This window comes from Chelonia mydas, chromosome 3 (assembly GCF_015237465.2).
Source record: "Chelonia mydas isolate rCheMyd1 chromosome 3, rCheMyd1.pri.v2, whole genome shotgun sequence".
In the NCBI taxonomy this organism is placed as follows: domain Eukaryota; kingdom Metazoa; phylum Chordata; order Testudines; family Cheloniidae; genus Chelonia; species Chelonia mydas.
In genome coordinates this window covers 3,105,367-3,129,828 of record NC_057851.1, presented here as the reverse complement: position 1 = coordinate 3,129,828, position 24,462 = coordinate 3,105,367, and the positions used below count along the sequence as shown (strand labels likewise).

The 24,462-nt window shown below is 46.7% G+C and overlaps 2 protein-coding genes across 5 annotated transcripts in view; one reads left to right on the top strand and one right to left on the bottom strand.

Annotated features, from left to right (window-relative positions):
* Positions 1-4,655: 4,655 nt before the first annotated feature.
* On the bottom strand, positions 4,656-23,389 carry HADHB (hydroxyacyl-CoA dehydrogenase trifunctional multienzyme complex subunit beta). Of its 2 annotated transcripts, none has more exons than XM_037893732.2 (16): positions 23,261-23,389; positions 22,254-22,328; positions 21,855-21,896; positions 19,479-19,575; positions 18,220-18,264; positions 16,333-16,432; positions 14,890-14,977; positions 13,990-14,177; positions 11,205-11,385; positions 10,361-10,482; positions 9,014-9,093; positions 8,879-8,926; positions 7,884-7,971; positions 6,830-6,904; positions 6,111-6,275; positions 4,656-5,216 (listed from the first exon to the last, which is right to left on the bottom strand). In XM_037893732.2, the coding sequence occupies exons 2-16, from the start codon at positions 22,318-22,320 to the stop codon at positions 5,181-5,183; spliced, it is 1,422 nt and encodes a 473-aa protein (XP_037749660.1). In that variant the 5' UTR covers positions 22,321-22,328; positions 23,261-23,389; the 3' UTR covers positions 4,656-5,180. The 2 variants fall into 2 exon arrangements, with proteins under 2 accessions (XP_037749660.1, XP_043397947.1); XM_043542012.1 differs by having other exon boundaries at positions 23,174-23,278.
* A 188-nt stretch (positions 23,390-23,577) lies between these two features.
* The window catches only part of HADHA (hydroxyacyl-CoA dehydrogenase trifunctional multienzyme complex subunit alpha), a 38,984-nt gene continuing 38,099 nt past the window's right edge, over positions 23,578-24,462 (top strand). Inside the window, exon 1 of one of the 3 annotated variants that reach the window (XM_037893729.2) lies at positions 23,578-23,750. In XM_037893729.2, the coding sequence (XP_037749657.1) occupies positions 23,593-23,750 (158 nt within the window). In that variant the 5' untranslated portion in view covers positions 23,578-23,592. The remainder of the gene's footprint in view (positions 23,751-24,462) is intronic. The other 2 variants (XM_037893731.2, XM_037893730.2) reach the window with 2 other exon arrangements.

Genomic DNA, 24,462 nt, shown 5'->3' with positions numbered 1-24,462 from the left:
TCCTGCAGCTAGGCCCAGCTCAGGCAGTGGTCGCTCTGATCAAGCTAGCGCACTAAAAATAGCAGTGTGGCCACCTAGGTGGGGGCTCGGCTTAGCCACCCTGGTACAACCCCACCTGAGAGCCTAGGCTTGTGCTCGGACGGCTCGCTCAAGCTGCCATGGCCACACTGCTTCCGTTAGCACTCTAGCCCCCTCACAGCCAGCGCCTGGGCTTCTACCAGACTGGGAATCACAACTCCAGCTTCCCGGGAGATGGCATCTCCCGCAACAGCGAGGCAGGGATGTGAAATCCCTCAGGTGCATGACGCATAGAGCGCCAAGGGCTTTCATGCAGCCCCTTTCCTCTGAGGATCTCCAAGCACTGCACATCATGCAACCAAGTGGTAAGAGCATGAACCCTCAAAAAGCTCATTCTGCTCCCCTGCCAGCCCCCAACATTTAGCCCATTAGCAAAGCCCCATCTGACTTGGAGCATGACCTGGGCCACGCTACACCCCCCTAGAGTCTGTACACCCCCCATCTGCACACCAGATATCACAAAACCTCCCTCGCAGGGGGCACTGAGAGAGGTGATTCATATGTGCAAGGTGCTCTGAGATCCGCGGCTGAAAGACAGCAAACTATATTGGTGACACACCATCATTGGCTGGGAGGATTGGGGCCCGCTCCCCAAATTGCCAAGTGAATGCCCCCACCACATTAAAGAACCCAATTCTCAGCATTATGGGAGTGATTCATTCCTGTTACATAAAGGCAATGCCTGGTTTGAGACCCTCAACTACTCAGCCATGGTACAAAAGTCACTCCTGTTTGCCAGCAGTCAGCGCTGAGTACTTGAGTATGTACTGATGGATGATTACAGGCAGGAAAGTGATTCCTGGCTGTGCTCCTGTCCCTTTCTTTTGGGTGCTGTCTACACTAGGAAATATTGGACCCTTAGTTCTCCATGCTTGCAGCGTCCCTCATTGTAGCTGTAAGTGCAGACCTTGCAGCAGCTCAGAGAACAGGGGACCAAATAACCTGCGTTCTCTCAGTGTCTCCAAGTCAGACCTGGTTAGTTCAGCCCTGCAGAGCCAGCAGAGCAAACCAGCCTCACTGCACAGATCCGTGTGCTGATTTTGTGGAGACATGAGCAGTTCAAGGATTTTTAAAGGGACAAGAAAGGGTTTGGAGAAGCCAGTCCAGGGTATCTCTCTATACAGTGACATCCAGTCAGTCCCCAGTAGCATGCCTGGTAAAAGTACCACCAAGAGGAGGCTTCCACTGATGTATACATTGGAAAAACTTATACCAAAGCTATTGAGAGAATTAACATTAATAGGGAGTTGTCATGCATCCATCTCCTGTTACTTTACAGAAGCGAATGCTTTTGGGAAGAGTAGTTCACTGTGTGTGTAGTTGTCTCTTTTAGGGTAATTAAAAAACTTTGACACATTCTACTACTACAGGGGACCCTGTTATGCAGTAATTTTTAAAGCCATTTTTCTTGTTTCACAACCCACTTACCCGATCTCCATGTTGAAAGCGTAGCCTGTGCGTGTAAGCGGCCTGCAGCACTTTGCTGATTATGTAGTTTGATAAACATCAGCTGCCTTATTAATAAAATGGCTTTAATCTTTTAAAAACAGCTTCTAATTATCGCTTTTCTAAATATTTTTCTACTTGGCAGGTTTTGAAGACAAAAGCAGCTTTCAACTGACTGAGATTCTTCCATATGTTTCTCTTCTTTTCTGCATCATAAAAGCATTTACAGCTTCCGCTGCTGCGGGGCAGGGGTGGGGAGATGAAATCTGTAGCTTCATTTTTTACCATGTTTTAGTCTCTTAAAAAAAAAATCAATTCTAAACTGAAGTTGCAAAGATGTTTTACATTTTAAATATATGCAACCTGCTGCAGCGAGGACACCATGAAGAACGCAGCTGTCAGCAAAAAGCCAAAATAAAACTTTAGCAAAGGAGCAAATTCCTGTCCATATTTGAATGTATCTCATAAAAAGAGGATGCTCATAAAATATTGAAGTAGTGTAGCAGCTTGTGTGTGCTGGCGGAAGAGAATAGCTGATAAAGAGTGTGTAGTTAAATACGAGGCTATAAATACCAGCTTCTGCCTGTTAAATGTCAAGGTGAAGAATGACATTAAAAGTTAAGTAGTGAGAGGACACAGGTGGAACAAATACAAGTATTCCTGAGACCAGTACAACAGCTCAAGATGCTCAAGGAGCAGAGGTTAGCAGCAGCATGCTCCAGTGGATAACAGGGCACCAGACCTAGTTTCTAATCCTGGTTCTGTGACCGACCTGCAGTGCAACGTTGATCAAGTCCCCTCTCCAGGCACTCTGTCTTGTCTATTTAGTTCATACGCCCTTTGGGAGCAGGACCAACCATGCTCTTACAGTGTTTGTACCGAGATTGGCAGAGTGGGGGCCCACTTGTATTTGGGCCTCTAGGTATTACTGTAACACCAATCTAATCAAGAACCGTTTAGGAAGGGTAGCCCCTGTGACAGCAGATAGTCAAAAGTACTCAGTGCTGTTCATCCACAGCGTTGAGCAGCGGACAAGTAACATGCACCTGCTCTGATGAGCAGAGAAAGTGTAGCAGTAAGAGGAGAGCGACCGGCCAAAGGTCACCCAGCAATTCAGCGGCAGAGCTGGGAAAACCACCCGATCACCCAAGCCCTGTGTCCTGGACAACACTGCCTCTCCAGCGCAGCAATTGCCAGCTCTATGGAGAAAGCTGGGGGACTCTTCCCTGGTCTTTAACGAAGTTGTGCCAGCTTACAGCCAGAGTTAACTTGACTAACGCCAACTAGGAGGTTTTAATACCAGCTTTTTAGCAGAGAGAGGAGAAATCCCTTGACTGAAAACACAAATGGATACGTAGCCTCCCAGCATTTACAGCTTGCAGAGGTTCCTATTTTAATCACAGCTGGTTCCTGTGAATGACCCTCCCCTTTTGGTTAGTGATGTCACTGTTGAACTGGTTTTGGAGCCCCCTAAATTCATTCATCTAGAAGGACCCCAAGGAGCGAGCGCTTCTGCAGTACATACTCATATACCCTAACCCAAGATTCAGTATAAGAGTTCAAACATTGGGTGACGTTTTCATGACGCTCTGGGGCTACATCCCCTCCCACTAGGGAACGCAGCTAACGTGGGGTTTATACTAGAGCTGGAATTGCTGGCTGTGGCAGTTCTGATTGTTTAGTTCTGGCTGTGGCAGTTCTGCTTGTTTAACCCCCTGTGTCTAAATCCAGATTTAGGGAGCTGAATATGTAGCCCAAGTTTCAGCCACGCTACGCTCCCACTGGAGTTGACAGGAGTTGTGCATCCCCTCTAAGCATCCATGGCGTAGATGTCTAACGTGGCCAGGCGAGCTAGGGACTGACGCTGCACCTGTCAACCTCCTATCACAGTGGGAGGGGACAGTTTGGTTAATAATTTACCAGCAATTAGCTTAACACAGCAGGTTACCTGCCCACCACTTCCATAAGTAAGTTAATTTAACCATAAAATGTAACAGACACTCATGGTAAATTTCAGACAAGCAGCGTAGGGAAGAGGCCTTGGCTCCCCAGCACAGGAACACCGCTCCTTTATACACAGTCTTGGTCGCCCTCGGATGCAGCCTTCCCCGTGCTTGTGGAGCAGCAGCATTATTCGTGTCTGATGCGTAAAGGTGAGCCAAAACTATGGCCATTTTGTGACTAGTATTTTAATAACCACTGGTAAACTCTGCCCTTAACCTCAGTTTCCGCCTCCAGTAATCCCATGCATTATGTATTCAAAGTGACACCTGCCGCGCCCCTTTCCTTTAGACAAGGAAACTAGGGAAAACGTCATTGTTTAGTCAAACCTGTTTTAGAGAAGTCTGTGCCCTCACAGTTGCAAACGGAACAAGCCCTGTTCTGTTTAATGACCTGAGAATTTTAAGCATAAGACAGAAAAAACCAAGCCCAAAGTTACAGGTTGCTGTGACATATGCAGCGTAGTTGTAGCCATGTCAGTCCCAGCATATTGGAGAGACACGGTGGGGGAGACCAGATCTTTTACTGGACCGACTTTGGTTGCTGCTGAGAGCGACAAGCTTTAGAGCCACACAGGTCTGGGAAAGGTACTCCCAGCGGCCCAGCAAAATCCAGAGTGGAACAGATTATTGTCTGAAGAAGAGCTCTGTGGGGCTGAAAGCTTGTCTCTCTTACCAACAGAAATAGGCTGATGTGAGATGAATCCTCCCATAATCCTGGTTTGGAGAGCGCAGCTCATCTGCATGGCTGACAGCAGACAATGTAACCGAGAAACAATTTGATACTGAATTCAAATTCTTACACTGCTCCTATTTTTTTCCTTCATGGTTCAATGTACTGCAGACTTTTGTATTAAAACATGGAACTAAGCTGCCCTGGGGGAAGCTGGATAGGGACAGTTTCATATAAACATATTTAGTTTCTTTCTTAGTGTTTGATTCTGGAGCACAATTCCGCAGCACAGTGTGGATTCTGGGGCAAATTGCGTGGAGCCCTTTACTCCTATTTTCAAGAGCCCAGAATAGCCTGGTGATGGCTCCAAGCAGACAAGCCTCAGAGTACATAGTGCTTGAAACCATCAGTGTCAGTGTAAATAAATCAAGGGAAGACAAAAAAAAACCTGCCCAGTCTTCAACTTCTTCTCCGGTTTATTAAGGCTGACAAGTATCTCAAGCAGTTATAGTGACTTCCCAATGCGGTTTGGACTCTGCACCATCCTTTAGAAACACCACCTCATCCAACTCAGATTGCATCTCCTCTTTAATAAGCCACATCCCTAACTGGGCAGTTGAGCCTAAGAGGCTGTAGATGGACACACTAAATACTTGGCAATTCTCTGTTTTAAAACAACTCTTCACATTCCCAGACTGCATTACTCATTTCTTCCATAAGACAAACCCTGTTTATAAAGAGTTACCGTGAAGTTTTGGTTAACTGCAGGACCCCTGACAGGCCTAAGAGCCACGCTAACTGTTTGGTGGTGTGTTCAACAGAGCGTTAATTTGTTCCAGATCACTGACGGGGTAACAAGAAGATATTTACAAAGGCCACCAGAAATCCTTTTCAAGAAGGATCACAGATATGTTATTAGTGCATTGAAATGGCATTGACTGGCACAGGGCAGGTCCAATTCCATTCAGCAGTTCCTTGTCCTCTTACTGCGGGTAAAGTTCCACAATCATTGCATGGCCCTGAAATGGAGAAGCAAAGCATGGTTACTTTAGTCTGAAAGGCACCGTCTGTAGTAAACATACAAGCCACCAGAAGAGCTTCATTTCCAAAGGATGTTAGTCATATTGTAAGAACTGGAAGAGATTAATAGCAGGCGTTTACTCAGTGGCAGCACGCCACAGACATCGGTTGGATTATCTGGTGCCGTTCCTGAAGCACTGCACGAGGCAATACTTTCCTTTCAGGGGATGGGATTAGAAAGTATGCTGCAGGCTACTCAGGAGCGTCCTCCTCGCCCAAATTAGAATGATTACGCAGCTTCCACAGAGAGTCTCAGCTAGCCCTCTTTAGATTGGTTTACTGAGGATAGGACTGGTCTGGCTGTGACCTCTCAAGTTACTGAGTAACCCAATCTACTGCTGCTAACCACAACTGCCTAACAACAATAGGTGTAATACTTCTCTAGAGCTTTCCAAGTACCACTGGAAAGCAGGTGGTATCTGGCTTTTTCACACAGAGGTTCTTGTTCCTTACAGGGGGAGATGGAACCTAACAAGCCAGACTTCAGTAAGATCCTCAGGGTTCATGAGATAGTGAAAACCACCACCGCCAAAACCACAGCAGAGTAAAGAAGGGTGTTTGAATCATTCCTCCCTTTCATACTATATCAACAGGGACATGGAGCACTGGCCACCAAATCAGGGTCACTCTCAGATAGCATTGAAATGCTGCAAAAGCAAGCCTGGCTGGCTCCTTAGCCCAGCTGCCTGGACAGTACTAAGGCCACCTGATGGTAACAAACTTCAAAGCTGCACTGATGTCCGACGTACACAGGACAGGACTTCTTGGTACCAAGAGGAATTCCTGCCCTTCCCAGCAGAGGTCACAATGCTAGCAAGCCCATGCAGCGTTACCTGTCCTCCCGCAGCGCAGGCAGCTACCACGCCGTACTGCCCTCCTTCCTTCTTCAGCCTGTGAGCCGCAGTCATTACTAACCGGCAGCCAGTGGCACCAAAAGGGTGGCCCAGAGACAGGGAGCCACCCCACTTATTAAACTTCTCCAGAGGCGGGGCTCCAACCTGCAAGAACAAACCAAAGGAACAGGTTTGCCAACCTCTGCCTCCAAGGAGCCTGCCCCGCTCCCTCCGAGTCCTTCCCGCCGCAGATGATCAGTCCCTGATCTCCGTGTTGGGTCATGTGAAGAGACCTACTAGGCCAGCTAGTCTCTGCTGCTGGCGCGCTCCCTAGAGTTTACATTTGTGTTTCACTGCAGTGTAAGCAAATGCGAGGCTTTATGGTGATAGGACGCCATCTACAGCCAGTTAGCTGCGAGAGGACAGTGGTTTCATCTCCCCTATCATTTCTACTGAGAAACGTTAGCCGCACAGCTCTAGGGTCTTTGCCTTCTCTTTGTGCTGAAGTGCCAGAGGTCACGTCAGAGTAGCTACAGCTCCTCAAACTAGGAAGAACTGAACCAAATTATTGATTTTTAGGAAACTGAGTGTTTCTCCCTTGTATAAACACAATACAGGCCTTAGAACTGCTATGCCATTCTGATATGTTTTTACAGCAAGGAATTAAAATTACAAAAGCAACACTGACCTTAAAACCTGCTTCCTCATTATGTCCTTACCTTAGACTTTCTGCCCATGTAATTTTGTGCAAACCAATCCGAATCCATAGCTTTGAAGTTAGCCAAAATCTGCCCCTAGAAGGGAGAGGGGAAAGACTCAAGGACTACAGCAGACACAGAATGAAGTACAGTAAAAGCTGTGTTATCCAGCCTGGTACCAACTGGAAAGTTCTATAAACTGGCATTTCTAATCTTCATAGAAAGTCCAGTTTATAGTCTGGCTGGCGCCTGCCTGGCTCCACATGGCTCCCCGGAAGCGGCAACATGTCCCTACTGCTCCTAGATAGAGGCTCAGCAGGAGGCTCTGCGCACTGCCTCCGCCCACAGGTGCCGCCCCCGCAGCTCTTATTGGCCGTGGTTCACAGCCAATGGGAGCTGAGGAGCCAGCGTTCGGGGCAGGGGCAGCGCCGCCGGCCGCGCCTCCGACTAGGAGTGGCAGGGACAGGTCGCTGGTTGTGGGGAGCTGCCCAAGGTGAGTGCCCTCCCCGCCCCTGGATCCGGCACCCTGAAACCCCAACCCCCTGCCTTGAGCCCCCTCCTGCACCCAAACTCCCTCCCTCTTAGTTAAGTAGCATTTTTCACTTACCGGCACCCCCCATTCCCAACTATGCCAACATGCCAGATAGAAAAGCTTTTACTGTATATGGTGAAGTATGAACAAGTTAGGAGTATCTTAGTTTCCTAAAACTAGTCAGTGATCAAGAAGGATCAGCACAGCTGGTTGTACACAAAGGGCTCAAAGGAGCATCATTTGCATGAGCCTTGTCCCAGCCAGATGACACCTTAGAGAAAAATGTTGCCTCTGATTAGCTGAATAAACTGTCTGCACAGAGCACCTCAGCACAGACTAACTGTTCATGTACAAACTCATAGCGTGCACATAGAAAACCCTCCACCCGATGAAGGAAACCGAGTAACAGAGCTCCTTCCACTCCTGATATAAAACCAGAGGAAATATCCTTGCTATAGATCTTACGCAGGAGAACCCAGATCTGCAACCCAAGACACATTGGTGTGTTACCTCTTCCATGCATGTTCCTGTGCAGATACTTACAGCGAAAGCTTCGTGAAATTCAAACACATCAATATCGGCCATTGTTAGACCAGCCCTCTCCAACACCTTGGGAGTACCATACGTTGGCCTAAAGAGTCAGAAAAGCAAGTGACATTAATGCATGTGTTCCATGGACTCCTCCCCCCTTCCTTCACTACGATCCCTATTACATCCTCCTCGCTCTCAAAATGGAGCTGCAGCGTTTAAGATGCCAAACAAGTAAGCGCTCACGAAGCTTTCAGCCTCTCCCACTTAAACTGATGTACAACCCAAAAGTCACTACCACCCCATACAGAGATGCGTTAGGCAGGTGAAGATGAGCATTTCACCCCATTTCTAAAGTTAATTGACCTCTTTTGGTTTTGTGTGCAAGTCTGGCAAGTCCAGACATCAAATCCAATTAGCTGGATTTTAATCACATCAAATTCTCCAAGTCTTGAGATGTATGCTAACATCAACACTAATGAATCATCGAATTGTAGGACTGGAGAGGACCTTGAGAGGTCATCTAGTCCAGCCCCCTGCACTCAAGGCAGGCCTAAGTATTAGATCATCCCTGACAGGCGTTTGTCTAACCTGCTTTAAAAATCTGTGATGGAGATTCCACAACCTCCCTGGGCAATTTATTCCAGTGCAAAGTCTTGTGACTTGTTTCTTGGATGGCTATGGCAGCTTAATACCATATGGCAGCTTAATAATGTATCAATAACCTGTGGCAACACCGTGCCATGCACATGCCTAGTACCCATATAACTGTATTACTGTAATCCCCGCCTCAGCTCTTCCCTGTTCTTAGTCACCTCCATTTGTTGCATCATGTCGTGTACTCAGACTTTTCTCAGTGCTTTGAGGCAGGGCCCAGATCTTTGTCTGGCTGTGACGCGCCTAACTAAACGCTCACACATTCTACAGGAAGTGAAGCATTTAGTGATAGTAACTGATAATGTCCAGCAATGTTAAGTGTTTGACTGTGCTGTCCATAAGCCATGACCTACCCCAGCAGGAGCTGGTCCTTTGGATCCTGGGACACGTACACAAAATCCCTGCACAAGAAAAGCACCATTAGTACCAGAACAGAAAACAAAAAGCAAGACCAGCTTTCAGAAGCCAGATGGAACGGTTCCTTCTACCTTAGGTAGGCCTTTGGTTTATATCCCATCGCCAGAGCCTTCTCCTCAGACATTATCAGAACTGCCGAAGCACCATCCGTCTGAAACAGCCAGACAAACTCAGTTAGGCAATTACTCACAGAGCACCCACACATGCAAAGGCGGCAAGTCTCTAAGTGTTTGTACAGGGCCCCGGTTGCTGTAGCAGACACTATCGTAGTACAAACAAACAAAATACACAAGAGCATAAATACAAATGCTGCTCTATAAACTTATCTGTAACCATCCACCAGAAAGTTACATTACAAGTCACACATGTCTGCTTCTAATCCATTAGGCTGTGGAACGGACAAGCTCCCAAGAAAACTGGCAGAAGCCCCAACACTTGGGATAAAGAACTAGGTAAAATACACCGTAGGGAGCACTGCAGCACTGGTTGAGGCAGATGGATAAGACGACCTATGAGTGGGCTGGCCAAACCAGTACGGCTGCTGTGATAGCCATAGCATACACAGATGCGGCTCTTTAGTAAATTCATTTTTGGCAGAATGGTGGCCGGTGAATTTTGCGCGTGGGTGCCATTTTGGCAACTACAGTGCTTGCATAGTCTGAGTTTCACAGCACTGTAATTGGTTCATGTTTGCAAAACTAAACACTAATATTTTACAGCACAGTGTCCTTGATGCATCGATTGTATGCAGTCTCAACAGGAGAATGTGTTCCCAAGTTAACCCTCAGCTCTGCTGTATGCAGTGTCCCTTACATGCCAATATTTCAAGCGGGGTCAGTCCTAAAGTACTATCAGACCCCAGCAAGTTCCCGGGAACTCCAGGCAGAAAACACTGTTGTTACTTGTGAAGCCCCAGCGTTACTTGTAGCACAAAGAAAGGAGCAGTTATTGCAAAACGTGAACAGGATCTAAACACGAGAGCACCTCCTCTGTGCTGCACATGGGAACAGGACACATACCTCGTGCATTCTGGGGGAGACTTTCAAAGGCATAAAGGGCAGTTTGAATGAAGTCGGGTGCCTAAGTCACTGGGAATTGGGTGTGTAACTCCCATTTGTGCCTTGGGAAATCTTCCCCTGTCCTCTTCTGAGGGCAAGTATAACGAAGCCAACAGGTAAAACAGCCTCAAGTGTTTACAACGAACGTTTTGTTTTTATTTTGGGGGTTTGCTAAACTAAAAGTTGTTTAAGAGAAAATGCAAGTGTCACTTTGCAACTTAAAGTGGATGACATTATGGAAAAGCCAACGAAGTCATAGTAGCGTTAACGTCACAGAAATGTAGTCTAGGTAGCTGCAATAGGTAGAAAAATAGACCAGTCTCACATATTGCTACCCAAATGGATGGCGGTGTACGTTACCAGGAAGGAGGAGTTGGCAGCTGTGACAGTCCCATAAGGTTTGACAAAAGCAGCTTTCAGTTTACCCATCTGCTCCATTGAAGAAGGACGGACTCCATTATCTCTGATGACTGTATCTTTGCCTGTTAAAACACAGCATTAACTTCAGAAGGAAGCCACAAGTCCTCCTTTTCTTTCTAGAAGGAAGTGGGTATCATACCCCACTTTGCAGAAAAGAACTCGAGAGAGAGCGAGTAAGAGCGAGAGAAAGTTCTATTTTCCATGGAAAAGGAATGCAAGGAAAGAAGGGAGGTGTCATTCATTTTATTTGATTTCTTGCCAAAACAGTTTAGTGTTAAGGGAAGAGTCTTGAGTATTGAAAAAATTCTGCTTCTTTCAAATTGATGATTTTCTGAAATAAGCTTTCTAAGGAGCACAGCTGGCATGTGCTTCATCACACTGGCACTTTTACTAGGCTTGTTTTTAAACTGGACTTGTGATTCCTTGCAAAAACACGCTTCCCTGTGGTGTACCTTGTTGCTTGTTAAGTCTTTGATACAAAGAGCAGGAGGATTCCTCACCTGTGATCTGCCCCGTACTAAGGCAATAATCACCAAATAAGCAGGGATATGGAGTAGGGTGCTTCAAGATTTAGATCACAGACTCAGCAAGGACACATGCTCCTGGATCACTACTTTCTTGTGCAGGGACAGGTTGTAAATTAAAGGTTTTAAATAGACTTGACACTGCTGAGGAGTGAAAGTGTGCTGAGAGATACAGAACTCCATGACCTGGGCCCTGGCCACTTTCCCTTATAAAGGGAGTGGCACTATTTTGGGTCAGCATTAGAACACACGGCTTTTACCTGGCACTTTGAAGGGTATCACATCAGTGAGCAGCCCCTCATCCTGGGCTTTCCTGGCCAAAGTGTGGGAACGGAGGGCGTACTCATCTTGTTCTACACGGGAGACAGCAAAGGCAGCAGCCAACCGGTCTGCTGAGTGTCCCATCGTCTCACTGGTAGAAAACTCTGCTACCGCTGGGAGCTAGAAGAAAAGGAAGCACAAGGTAAGCATATGTAAATACCATCTGTTCCAATGGTGGTTGTGGGCACCAAACTATACTACACCACTGGAATTTAATACTTGGTTACGTTTCACACATGTAAATCCTTGAAGTCCTCCATTTATAAAACAGAGCGATTAACTTTACACAAATAATGAACATTATCCTACTAAGATCCACTAAGATCAAATAAACTAGAGGAATCCCCATTTCTGAACCACAGGAATGCCCAAACTTTGACCGAGTAAAGGCCACTTGCCAGGGGCTTGAGGACTGGTCCCAAGTTGCATACAATGAGGAAGGTAGCAGCTGGCCTTGTATTTAATATAGAGCTGCAGACCAGAGAGACTACAGGCCCCAAAATGAAGCGAGGCCAGGCTGCTCGGAGCAATGCATGCTGGGGCCTGCAGCCTCCGTAGCCCACACCTCCATAGGAAGTAGTATGCTACACAAGTGGGCCAAATTCAAGTCATCCCTTATTTAGGATTTAGTCCTCCTCCATCCTGAGAGAATGGATGACAGCTTCATCCACACACGTGAGCCAAGACTCCCATGCTGCTGGATGTGCTATTTTTAGGGCCCTTCATTTTCAGTTTTTATTTTAATTTTTCCCAGGAATTTATCAGAGTTTATTACCACAACACCACAGACAGGGGAAAAATCAGTGCAAAAAACAATTCATAATTTTTCTGGGTAAATATCGGGGTTTGTTTTGGTGGACGGAAAGACGGGGAAGGAAGTATTCAGTGGATTAATGCTTTGAATTTCGTTCAATGTGGTTTGCTGCAGAACTACAACAGCACTCAAAACACGCCACCTCAGAGTCAAGAAAACAATACCTCTCTAATCCCCAAATAAAACTTTTCATCTGAATAAGCAGCTTACTGTTGTAGACTTAGAGTGATTAGCCTGTAAATATTTACATTTAATAACTGAGTCACACCATTTGCAGTGCATTTACTCAACTTCATCCTTTTCTCCTGGTTTTGTTTTTTTAAAAACTTTCAAATACTTCCTTGTGTTCGGAAACGTATTTTGAGACCGATTTTCGTTTTCTTCCCATTTTAGTGGGTCAAATCTTTAAACCGTTATCTGCTAACAGCTTGAAATGCATACATGGTGGTGTGAGATTCATCCGTACGTTCAGACGCACATGCACTTCAGAGCTTGCGTGCGTGCCTGTTTATTGTATATCTTCTAGACTAATACAGAGCCTTACTTCAACAGGCAGCTTTGCATATATACACAGACTAAGGTATTATCATAATACATATATCTCATGCCATGTATTGTATTTTCCTAATAAAAAGTTATTTTTATCTATTTGAATGATATAAAAGTAGGGTGAAAAAAATCAGAAAAAGATTGAATAATATTTTTTGTAAAACCCGAGAATTTTTCAGTAAAAATTGGTTTAAACTGCAAACGAAAGGGCTTAGCTATTTTCCCGTTCTGGGAGTCTGCAGCATTCAAATCTGGGTCTCTTATCTCTCAACTGCACTTTGAGTCTCTGCACTTGTACCATTAAATGAAGATAAAGGATTCTCTATTAATAGTATGTGCGCAAAAATAGCCTCTCTGGTGAGGACAGAACTCCAGGAGCCTTCAAATCATTCACTGTGAATAAAACCCTTTTCCACCACTTTACAAGTCACCTTTTCTCCGACCATGAGAGCAGGTGGAGGGGCTCCCTTTACATCACAAAGTGGAGAGAACACTATCTAAATGGGCAGGCTGTCCTTTCTCACCTATTATTATGAAAGCATTCAGTATCCTGCAGGATTGGGCTCTGGAGAATAAATGGATTTTGTATTTAAGAGGTGTCAGTCAGATGCACAATCCCATTAATAGTGGGAGGGGAATGCTTTCCTCTGTATTCAGTGTGTTGAAAATGCACCCAATGTGTCACTACTAGCTTGAAGAGTAATTCATTTTGTCCCTCAAACTCCAGGTTCTAAGAGTTTCCGAAGGTCAAGACGAATTGCACGGTATTTAGGCTGGTAGGGTAAGTGTCACCCTTACACATTTTAATGTCTTCAGTAAACCTTCTATGCTACGAGTTCAGTGAGTTGGGAAAAGAGGTATTTTGAAGTTTAAATTGGTGAAGCTCGCTAAGTGCTAGCCTGACTGTCAGGGAACCATGTAGGCAAAAGCCATACGTAGTTCCTCAAAAAGAAAAGGAGGACTTGTGGCACCTTAGAGACTAACCAATTTATTTGAGCATAAGCTTATGCTCAAATAAATTTGTTAGTCTCTAAGGTGCCACAAGTACTCCTTTTCTTTTTGCGAATACAGACTAACACGGCTGCTACTCTGAAACCTGTAGTTCCTCAAAGAATTTTAGGAGCTATGCTAATTCATTGAAATCTCAGCCTACACCTAGGCAGGTGGCATGATGCAGAAGAACCATAGTCTACACCCCCAATGAACCGTCACCATGTTGAATTCTCCACAGGGGCAAAATTATATTCCTTTCCCCTAGAGTGTGTGTTATTTTACAAGTGGCTATCAAATGGCAAACTACAAAGGAGGACAGAATTGAGAACTCTAGACGCCTACTGAGAGATGGAAAGGAGGAGATTTACCTCTGGGGCAAAGTAATCAGGACGGATTTTAACAACCAGTGCCAGTCTCTGGCCCAAGGTCTTGGCCCTGTTAAGGGAGAGCAAAGTCTTCCTCATCTTCCTGCTGTGACGAATTGGAACATCCGACATTAACTCCACACCACCAGCTACCACCACATCACACTGGCCAGATGCAATCAGACCGACACCTACAGGAAGCGATGGAGAAGATCATCAGAAGCGTGGGTGGACTTCTTTAAAAGAAGCTGAAATACTTTCACTTACTGAAGAGAAGCAACAGCTAATCAAGGATTTCTCAGGAGCAGATGCAACCAACAGAAACATCTCTAATCAAAATTTTTCACAAAATGAAACTCCAAAAAACCTTTGTTTCAGGTCTATTGAAATGTTTCATTTCTATAAATTCAAAACTTTTTTTTTCTGATTTTGACAAAATAAACAATATTCTAAATATTCTCCTGTGTTCTGTAATTTTGCTTCTACTTCCCACTATTTTCATGCAAGAAATTGAGGCAACAATATCGCAAACAATTTGGGGTAGAAACCTGGATCTTCAATTTTTGCTCAATTTGGGCTACACTGAAGGTGATGTTAGTATAAAAGGCTACAACTTTGTCAAGTTCAAGTCTTTACCTTTCAGTTTTAATGGACAATTTTGAATCTGAGTGGAGACTGCTCCGGAATGAAGCTGATGATCAAGAGCTCCTGAAGGCCTGGAACACGTACTTCAAAAATCTCTGCTAAACTTTACTGAACCAGTGGTTCAATAGAGGCCCCCCATCTAAGCCTCCTCCAGACACTTAACTGTGTTCATTAAGATGTGCAGGTAGGACCGGGGAAGAGAAGACAGGCTGCTAATGCCATCTTCTAATCTACTACCTGTTCTTTCAGCCAACATACCTGTGGTCATAGCTTGGTTTGAAGAGATGCAAGCCATAGTGACTGTGTGGGCTGGAGTTTTATCCGAGAAGCCAGCTCCCAAGGCAGCCTATGGGCAACACAAAATAATGATTAAAAAACCCCACCAGCTCGACCTCGCAGTGCGTGCTTCTTGAAACATTAAATGCCAGACATCTTTGCAGAATTTAAGTTGCAAACGTGTCAAGTTTCCACCTACACAGCTGAGGTAGGGCATTCTGCACGCATTCACTATGAGGAATCTTCCTTCTATTGCAATCAGAGAGCTGGTCTGCTGCCTGCCTCTCAAAGCTCTTTATCAAACTACACAGGCAACCATCGGCAGACCCTAAATGAACAGACAAATTCCTCTTATGCAACACAGCACTGTATTTCTGAAAACTTTTGCTTCACCCTGTCATCTATTATTTATAGATGCAAGAAAATGAATGTAATTTTGTTTGAGAACTTGAATACACTGCAATAGAATACAAGCTGTAATTTACATACAACTGAACATTAAATGTTTGCGGCAGACCAAGCTTTCCTGAAAGTAAGGATGTATAATGGGAATGACAACGAGCTTTAACAGAGCAGGGAGTGGAGGCCTGTGTCACAAAAGAATAACTATTCTGGAGTACGTGTTGCCATAAGACGACACACCTTAACTGACACATGGCCAACTAGTTTAAAGTTCAAACCTTCTCTGGAAGTTAAAATTAAACCAGTCTCAGTTGACTGACAGGAGGTCAAAGAAAACACTTGCACATACAAAAATAACTTGCTGATTGAATCTGAGCAGCACTGGTAATAACAAGCGCAGTTAGGAGAAATGATGTAACAAGTTTTAGGTGGGATCCTTTTTGGTGGAATGGCACTGACTGCTGTGCAGAACACCAGCTGAGGTTTCAGAAGCTAGGCTGATTAGAGCAGAATCATGTCTAATGTTATGGAGATGGCTTTACAGTACCAGATCTCTACACTCTTTTCCCTGTATTATATATAATCACTTCTCTCTTTACATCTGCCACCAGGAAAAGCAGCTAAGCTGGCACTCTCCAGAGCACTCAAATGCTGCATCTTGGTTCGACCAGCTTTATTTTTCAAAAAATATTGTAGTGTTATTAAGTATTTCTGGCAAACCAGAGCTTGATCCCAAGTGGACAGTTCAAGCAGAATGATTAATCATCCCTTACCAGGGTCCTGCTTTTCTGGTAATCCCCCCGGAGGGATTTCACAGTGCACACTATTAGAAATGACAGGGTAGATTTATGATTTTAACAGGATGGGAGCGCCATTTAATTACTTGAAGCACAACACAGTGTGACTGGCTTATTTTCCCAATCCACAAGGAGCAGCGATGAACTGATTCTTTCATAGGGGTTAGTTCACTCAGGTCAGCTGTTTAAAACCAGCTTTACAGAATACCTGCTTCATTTAACCCACCTCTCTAGCAACATTGCTTGTTTTCACCTCCTGGATAACTGTGCCATAAACAATGTAATCAACAACTTCCTTCGGGACGTTGGTCCGGTTCAGCAACCCTCTGAGAGAAGAAATCAGACAAGAAAATCTGCACTAACGAATAAAGTGGTAACTTTGCCAAGGTCCCCAGGCACCCAATTTCAAAAGCTAGCCTGCAAAACAGGGACAACAGTGAGCATGCTTCCCTAATTCAGAGTTGAGGTTGAATATATAGCTGCCCACAGAAAGAGCTGTGATCATCAAGTGGAAATGGACTCAAAATAAAATAGGGAAACTCCACTTCTTCAATAACAGTCGTCCCCACCCCCCCAATGCTCAAGTGGTTACTACCTCTCTTCCTCAGCTTGGGGCAGCCTCAAGTCAAAACTCGGGGAGAGAAGAGGGAGTCAGATGTCAAGCCAGCCTACCCCTCAGTGTCTGAACACCTACTGCTTCTACAGGGATACACAGAAGACAAGCAGCAATTTTTTCATATTTCCATAGAAAATACTGTGTACAAATGCTCCAGGATATCCGTACAAACAAGCCTATACACCTCTGCACCCCATTGCAGGGATATATATATATAAAACTAAAATAAACACAAATTTGAATTCTGACTTCCTCAAACCATCATGTAAAAGGTAAGAGTAAACATGATGCAGGTAGGGGTCCCTATGGCAACTTACTAATGCTACTACCAAATCCAAGTGCCCAGTGCACACCACTTAACATCAGCCTGCAGTCCGTGAATATAAAGTGCACTGTTTGCACGCCGCCAGTCAATCAGACTGACTATCTGAATGGGGGTTCCAAAGAGGATGGAGCTAGGCTGTTCGGCCATCTGCCACCACTGAGAACAAGGAGCAACGGTCTCAAGTTGCAGTGCGGGAGGTCTTGATTGGATAACAGGAAACACTATTTCACTAGGAGGGTGGTGAAGCACTGGAATGGGCTACCTAGGGAGGTGATGGAATCTCCTTCCTTAGAGGTTTTTAAGGCCTGGCTCGACAAAGCCCTGGCTGGGATGATTTAGTTGGTGTTGGTCCTGCTTTGAGCAGGGGATTGGACTAGATGACCTCCGGAGGACTCTTCCAACCCTAATACTCTATGAATCTCTCCTCTGGCTCCCCCTTGGGTACTGCATCAACCTCACAGCCAAGGCTTGGCATGACTCCAACCTAGCCTTCATCTCGGACCTCAACTCTTTCGGCAGCATGTTCCCACTGCCCATCAACAATGCCAGCCTTGACAAACTCCTCCCCCCATGCCCCAAATTCCTGCCTTCACACCTTCTTCCACACTGCCCCCAGAGGTAAGTAAGGAATGACCTCCCAAGGTGCCAGAACCCCATCTTCCCTCGTTCAAATCCCTCCTAGTGACCCTCCTTTCCCACAGGACACGCAAACACTGTCAAACTGTAGGCTGGAGAAGGCATCAGAGAGAAGAGGGATGAAATGAGAGAGGAGAAACACACACACACTACTAAGGTAGCTTTCCCTGGGTCTCAGTCACTGTCCCAATTTGCTCACCGTTCATTTTTCGTATTATACAGCGCCAAGCACATTCAATAGTAGATCATTTGAAGCAGAGCTGGCCAGGAGGATGACACAACGTCCCCCTACCATGCACTTAGACAGTGCCTTCCTTCTCAGTAGTATCACCATTTTGCACATAAGTAACCTGAGGTACAGCAGTGAAATGACTTGTCCTTGTTTGAGTCACATAGTTGAGTGACAAAGCAGGGAATACAACCTAGGAACCCTGGTTCCCAGCATTATTATCAGCACTAAATCAACCTCCCAGCACAAAACCCCAGGGCCAGCTAGCTTTCTGAGCTCCTCTTCCACTCAATTCTTGTTTACTCACTGCAGCGAGGCTCTAGCCAAGTCATGCGGCATCAGATCTGCATATCTGGAAGTTAAGACAGATAGATTTACAAAATAATCCCTGAAGTTATTTTATCATACCATTCAGAGTATATATTAATAGACCAGACACAGTATGGCAACAGATGAGCAATCACGGAGCCTCTTCACTTAAAAGTGGCCATTTCACAGCCTTGGTTTGTGGAGACAAAGATGTCTATATGTGAAAAATCAACGTACAACTGCTGTATTAAGGAAAATCCTGAAACAAGATATAGCCACAGCAAAAGTCGAAACTCCATCCCCTGTTTACCGTAGGGAAGCGTTAGTAATGGCCCTGATTCAGCTACGAAGTTAATGGCATTAAGTAACAGGTTTCTAACAATCATCTGATGTAGTTTTTCACTCCTGTTGCTGCTACTGGACTATGCCTGGGTCCTGGAAGCGGTTTTCAACCATAGGTGCAGTCATGTGAATGGCATGTGAAGACAGATCCGTTGGGCTGAACGTTACTTACTGTGAACAGTGGTCATATGTCAAGCCTAGAGAACCAAACATCCCAACCCAGCCCTTACACATCCCAATATACACAGGGTTTTCTTTGTATTATTTAGTAATTCATCCTCAGTTCTCATCAGAATGTATTCTCTCCTTTCCCGAGCCAGACTGTCACACTGACTATGTCAGTTTCCTTACAGTTATTATAAAGAAGAGAGGAACCACTAGATCACCTCTGCCTAACATAAGGACCACATGGTTGCAGCTACAGCCTTAGTTGATAGCAATCTTTTAGCTGGTGCTAATCCCTGTCAAGGAACAGTGGAGTTTCAAGATCTGTATTCTAACTCTTGGGGAAAATCAGATAACTTTGGAATGCCCAACCCCTTCAAGTTTGTAATATGTAGCAGGGCTCACATATAGTTTCACCTGTATAACAGCAATCAGTGACCTTGTCAAGATTAAAAACACAATACAAGAAGGAAGGGACCAAAGCAAACCACCAAGATGATCAACCCAGTAAAGATCAGAAAAACAAGTTGTTAAACTCCTTGCAGCTATTACATTCATTACTCTTTCCTATCAGGAGTAAGAGTAGCTACAAATGTCCGAACACTGAGCAAGCCAACATCAGGCACTGAATGAAGTGAAAGCAGTTAGAGCAGTACAAATATACCAAGCCCAATGTTTTCCTTTCTGATTCTCCCTGAATCTTTCTATACGATTAACCAAAGCAAAGAGGTATTTTCTTTTCATACTTACGAGGTGCCAGACTGTAAAAATGGAATGCGGACCCCATCGACCACAACAATATTCTTCACACCATTTTTGGCTAAGGTTTTCTTACTCTTGGGCTGGACTGTTTGAAGAAAATATTTAAACAGCTGTTGGCTAGAATCTGAACAAGTCTGCAGCAAGATTTTATTTAAAAAATAAATACTACTAGAAAGATCGGGTAATGTTCTTCGGTGGTTAAGTCCTACATCAAGTAACTAGGAATCCTGGATTGAATTCTTGTCTCCCCCATGGCATTCAGCCTGATCCTGGGCAAGTCACTTTGCTGTATCCCAGTTTCCTCATCTGTAAAGTGATTCATTGAAGAGCATGCAGTGAGCCAACAGCAGAGTTGGGAACAAGACATCTAATTCCTGACTCCCATTCCCAGTTAGCACTAGGATACTGTGGCAACAGGGTGCCTTTGAAATGCTGGATCACAGTAATTAGAAACAAAAAAGAGACCCACTTGAAGACCAAATTCACCCTTTACCTACCATCCCTTAGAGTAAGATAAAGTAATATATTGCAGTACAGTAACATCTGACTGATCACTGCCAGGGGGCATTCTGGACTTGGTTCTAGAAATATACAACTAATAAAAAGACGCAATGGGTCACATTTCTAGTGCAATCAGGGCTTAAGAGTCTCATGATTTGTTAAAACAACAATATGAAATGGCTGCATTTAGAAGACCGAGAAGGGCCATGGGATGTAAAAGCTGCTTAAATCCAGCTAAGCATGAGAGCTTAGGCAAGTGAAAGTGCAAGTATGAAGATTCTGCCTAGTACTTGTGTTACTATAAGTGGATTATTTGAGTAAAGCCAAGGGCAAGCATGGGCTGTTTCCCAAATCAGAGTCACTAGGCCCAAAATGGTTCAGGGGACCACAGACACTGAGGATTAAAACAATCAACAGCTAAATGAAGCAGCACTTGAGACCCCAGCAGCCATTTTTAGTATCTAACTGCATATACCCACATTAAAGCCTAAGCCCCTTACTCTGTGCCACCAACTGGACCTTATACCTAATACCACAAGCCTTTTCTGGCCAGGGACCATCTCTTGGTAGGCAGGAGGGCCTACCAAGCCTAGGCCATTACAGTTTATCCCCTTTTTGTATGGGTCCTCCAAGCTAGGACACCATCTCATCTATTATGGTCTGAGCTTTGGTTCAGGTCTTCTTCTGGACTGTGGTGAGTCTTTTCTATTGCTTTTCTGCAGCTGTCACTAACAACCTAGTGGGATTCTTAGGGTCCATAGGGCTGCCTACACAAAGACCATCCTACCTCCCAGTACCAGAGCCAGACAAGCTCCATCAGTTCCCGACCCTAAGGAAGGATGTCTCTCACTTTCTGAATTTCCCTCTGGTTAGATGAGGAAAACCCATTAAAAGTCAGTTTCGCTGTCAGGTTCCCAATGCTGCAATGGAGTTGCAAAAACTCCAGAGAAAGCTTTGTTTTAAAGTCCCAATATATTTCCATTGGTCTTAGGTTTTATAAAATGAACCAAATATTAACTGACCTCCTCTCTTGAATTGTGCACATTGAGTTCTTCTCCCCTCACCTTTTTTCACATTTTCCACATTCCATATCAATAGGATATGGACTATCTTGACATACCAGGATATATAAACTCTACCGAACATTAGGATGTACCAGATATCAAGGTGTATCATGCCATTTTATAGCTGCCTGTTACCAACTCTGATAGTCTGCAGCCAATGGTAGGATTTGCACTCCATATCTTCTCATCAAAAGTTGGGACTCATCTCTGACACATTAGAAACATGTGAGATGCAAGGTGTTAGTTTTTAAGACTATTTTAAACACTGACATTTGCTATATGTTGGGAATCAGGAGCCATATCGAATAGCCATAAAATTAAAGGAATAAGTACACAAATCAGAGACATTAGTTTTGTTTGTCCTCATAAGAAAGGGACTGACAGAAAAGGAATTTTTATCCAGTCTAAAAATAAGGAAGTCCTACAGTCTGAAGGATTGGAGTTTTGTTATTAAAAAAAAGGAAAGTCAGGAAACAATTCTTTACAAAGCAACTTCATTGCATAAAGATTAGATTCTCTTTAATAAGGCAATGTAAAATGAGCACCCTTGCTTTATGAAATATGCTTATGTAGTAAAGAAAAATCAGATATTTAGTAGATTTGTTCTTTTTCACAGACCAGCTTTGATGTACTGGAAAAATATTTTGGCAACATATTCCTATGTTCATAGTTTTAGAAATGTACTCCAAAAAAAAAAGGAAGATTACACTGTGTTTCTGTATCTGTCTGGGATAGGCGCAGGGATGGGGAGGCACCTTGCAAATTTAATCTTTCAGCAGTGAGATTTTTAGCTCTTTACCTGCGGCATGTGACAGAGGGGAGCAGCTGAAGGATCTTGCAGCTGAAACACAAAAGACAGAGGCAAAACAATTACTGACAAAAAAAATTACCTATAATACTTTAAAATGTGCTACAATAGTAGGAAAAATGTAGACAAGTAATCTATGGTAACTGCACGTTTAGAGAAAAATTTTGTGTACATTGTGTACAACCAGTTTGTGGGTTTTTCACAGCAACAGGAGAGAAAAACACTTTAAAAATAGGAAAAGTAGTTGTAAAAAAATCACAGTGTCAAGGAGACTTGGGTGCAGTTGGCACACCTGAATCTACTTTTAACCACTTTTTAAAAACAGCTAAATTGACAGTCTCCTTTTACATGGCATCAACTTAATTTTTTAACAACAAGAAGAACACTTACAGAATCTGACAGTCCATGTGGAGGTAGCAGGGAGGCTTCTGATAGCACGGCTCAACATGGAAGTCATTTTGAAATCTAAAGCAGCAGAGGAGGGGAAAGAGAACAGTTAGTTTGTTCAGAAGTTTCAGGATGGGCAAGCTACCCCCTTCACACACAGCCAAAGAAAATGGAGATACAGAAGATCCATCAAGGTCAACCTAGTGTCCAGTGGGGGAGGGACTGTCTTGTTGTGGTGGGTTTGTACTGTGCCTAACACTGGAGCTTTAGGTGCGATTGCAATACAAGTCAATCATAATCATGCCTCTTCTAAGATCAGGGCGGTTCAGCATGTTGCACGGTGTTCTGGGCAGACCCATTTTAAAATGCCCCCCCGCCCCCTCTTGCTGTTGGTTTGTTCATCCAGGCACTTCATCCCTTCCCGGATTAGTCACAAACAACCCCCGCCCGTGCGGTGCCTCCTCCCGCAATCCGATCGGTGCAGATGCGCGGGCCAGGCAGGACGAGCTGGGGCCGCTGCCCCCTGAGCTCAGCTCCCTGCACCCGTCCTGGGGATCAGCTCCAGGGCAGGAGCACAGGCCACCTGCGCTGCCCAACCCCTGCCCGCAGCTTCCCCCGGCCAGAGAACCCAGCTCTGCCGCCGGCTCCCACCCCCCGCAGCCCTCCTGCAACCAGCCCCCCGCCTCCCTCCCTCCAGCCTCTTCCAGCCAGGCCCACCGCCTCCTTCAGCAAGCCCCGCCCCCCTCGCAGCCACCCCTCCCCCCCGAGCCGAGCCCAACCCCCAGCCACAGGCCTCCCAAGCTGCTGTCATTGCCCCCCCTTCCCGCCTCCCACCCCCGGCCTCCCAAGCTGCTCTCACCGCCCACCCCCTTCCTGCCCCCCGCCCCCAACCCCCCGCCACAGGCCCCCCCAGCTGCTGTCACCGGGGATCCCGGAGCTCCCCCCGCCCAGCGGGTCCCCGGGCGCCCCGTCCGAGGGAGGCGGGGGCTGGGCCTCGCGCCGGGTCCCACCTCAGGGCTCGGGCGCCACCGCTCCCGCCGCGCTGCGCTGGCAGCTCCCTTCTCCCGAACGACGCCCGAGAGCCGCCCCGTCCCTCCCGGCCGCGCCCCGGCTCAGGAAAGACCCCTCCTGCCCCCCCCATAGCTACCCGCGGCACTGCCTGATGGGAGCCCGCTCCTCCCCCCGTCTGTCTGACCCCCTCGCCCCACCCCACCCCTCGACTCCGATGTAACGGGCAGAGGGAAGGTTTGAGTGCCTAGTGAGGGGGGCGGGCCAGGGTTCGGGCTCGGCTTGGGGGTGAGTGAATCAGGCAACGCCAAGGGCAGCCCCGAAGGACCGGCGTATGAAAAGCCCCCGCTCCACCCCCGGGCGGGTCCTGGCGCCGCTCCTCTCATTCGACCTCCCTGAGCAAGATGGCGGCGGCGGTGCGGGCGATCGGGAGCCTGACGCGCTTCACGGCAGCTGCCAAGTACTGTCCGCCCCGCCGCGCCGGCCTCGCAGGTGAGGGGCCGCCCGGGGGCAGCCGCGTTTCCCGGGGGGGGCCAAGTCCCGCTCTCGGGAGCTGGGGCTGCACCTCTGCCGGGGGGGGCCAAGTCCCGCTCTCGGGGGGAGCTGGGGCTGCACCTCTGCCGGGGGGGGGCCAAGTCCCGCTCTCGGGGGGAGCTGGGGCTGCACCTCTGCCGGGGGGGGGCCAAGTCCCGCTCTCGGGGGGAGCTGGGGCTGCACCTCTGCCGGGGGGGGGCCACGTCCCGCTCTCGGGGGGAGCTGGGGCTGCACCTCTGCGGGGGGGGGGCCAAGTCCCGCTCTCGGGGGGAGCTGGGGCTGCACCTCTGCCGGGGGGGGGCCAAGTCCCGCTCTCGGGGGCGGGGGGGGGGAAGAGCTGGGGCTGCACTTCTGCCGGGGGGGGCAAGTCCCGCTCTCGGGGGCGGGGGGGGGGAGAGCTGGGGCTGCACCTCTGCCGGGGGGGGGCAAGTCCCGCTCTCGGGGGCGGGGGGGGGGGGAGAGCTGGGGCTGCACCTCTGCCGGGGTGGAGCTGGGGCTGTGCCTTTGCCGGGGGGGGGCAAGGCTTGTTCTCTGGGGGGCAGGGTTGGGCCCACACCTCTGTCTGGGTGGGGTTATGGTGGGGCAAGGCCTGCTCTATGGGGTGGGGGCTGTGCCTCCCCCGGGGCGTTCCCGGCACGTGGTGGGGCCCCCGCTGCCTGCCCCCAGGCTC

What these genes read in the sequence shown, in the direction of transcription:
- HADHB (XM_037893732.2), bottom strand. Translation starts at nt 22,320, where the DNA reads ATGACTTCCATGTTGAGCCGTGCTATCAGAAGCCTCCCTGCTACCTCC. An exon ending in CCCTCTGTCACATGCCGCAG is followed by an intron (nt 19,576 to 21,854) that starts GTAAAGAGCTAA and finishes TTCTTCAAACAG; the next exon opens with TCCAGCCCAAGAGTAAGAAA. An exon ending in TTTTTACAGTCTGGCACCTC is followed by an intron (nt 18,265 to 19,478) that starts GTAAGTATGAAA and finishes CTTAACTTCCAG; the next exon opens with ATATGCAGATCTGATGCCGC.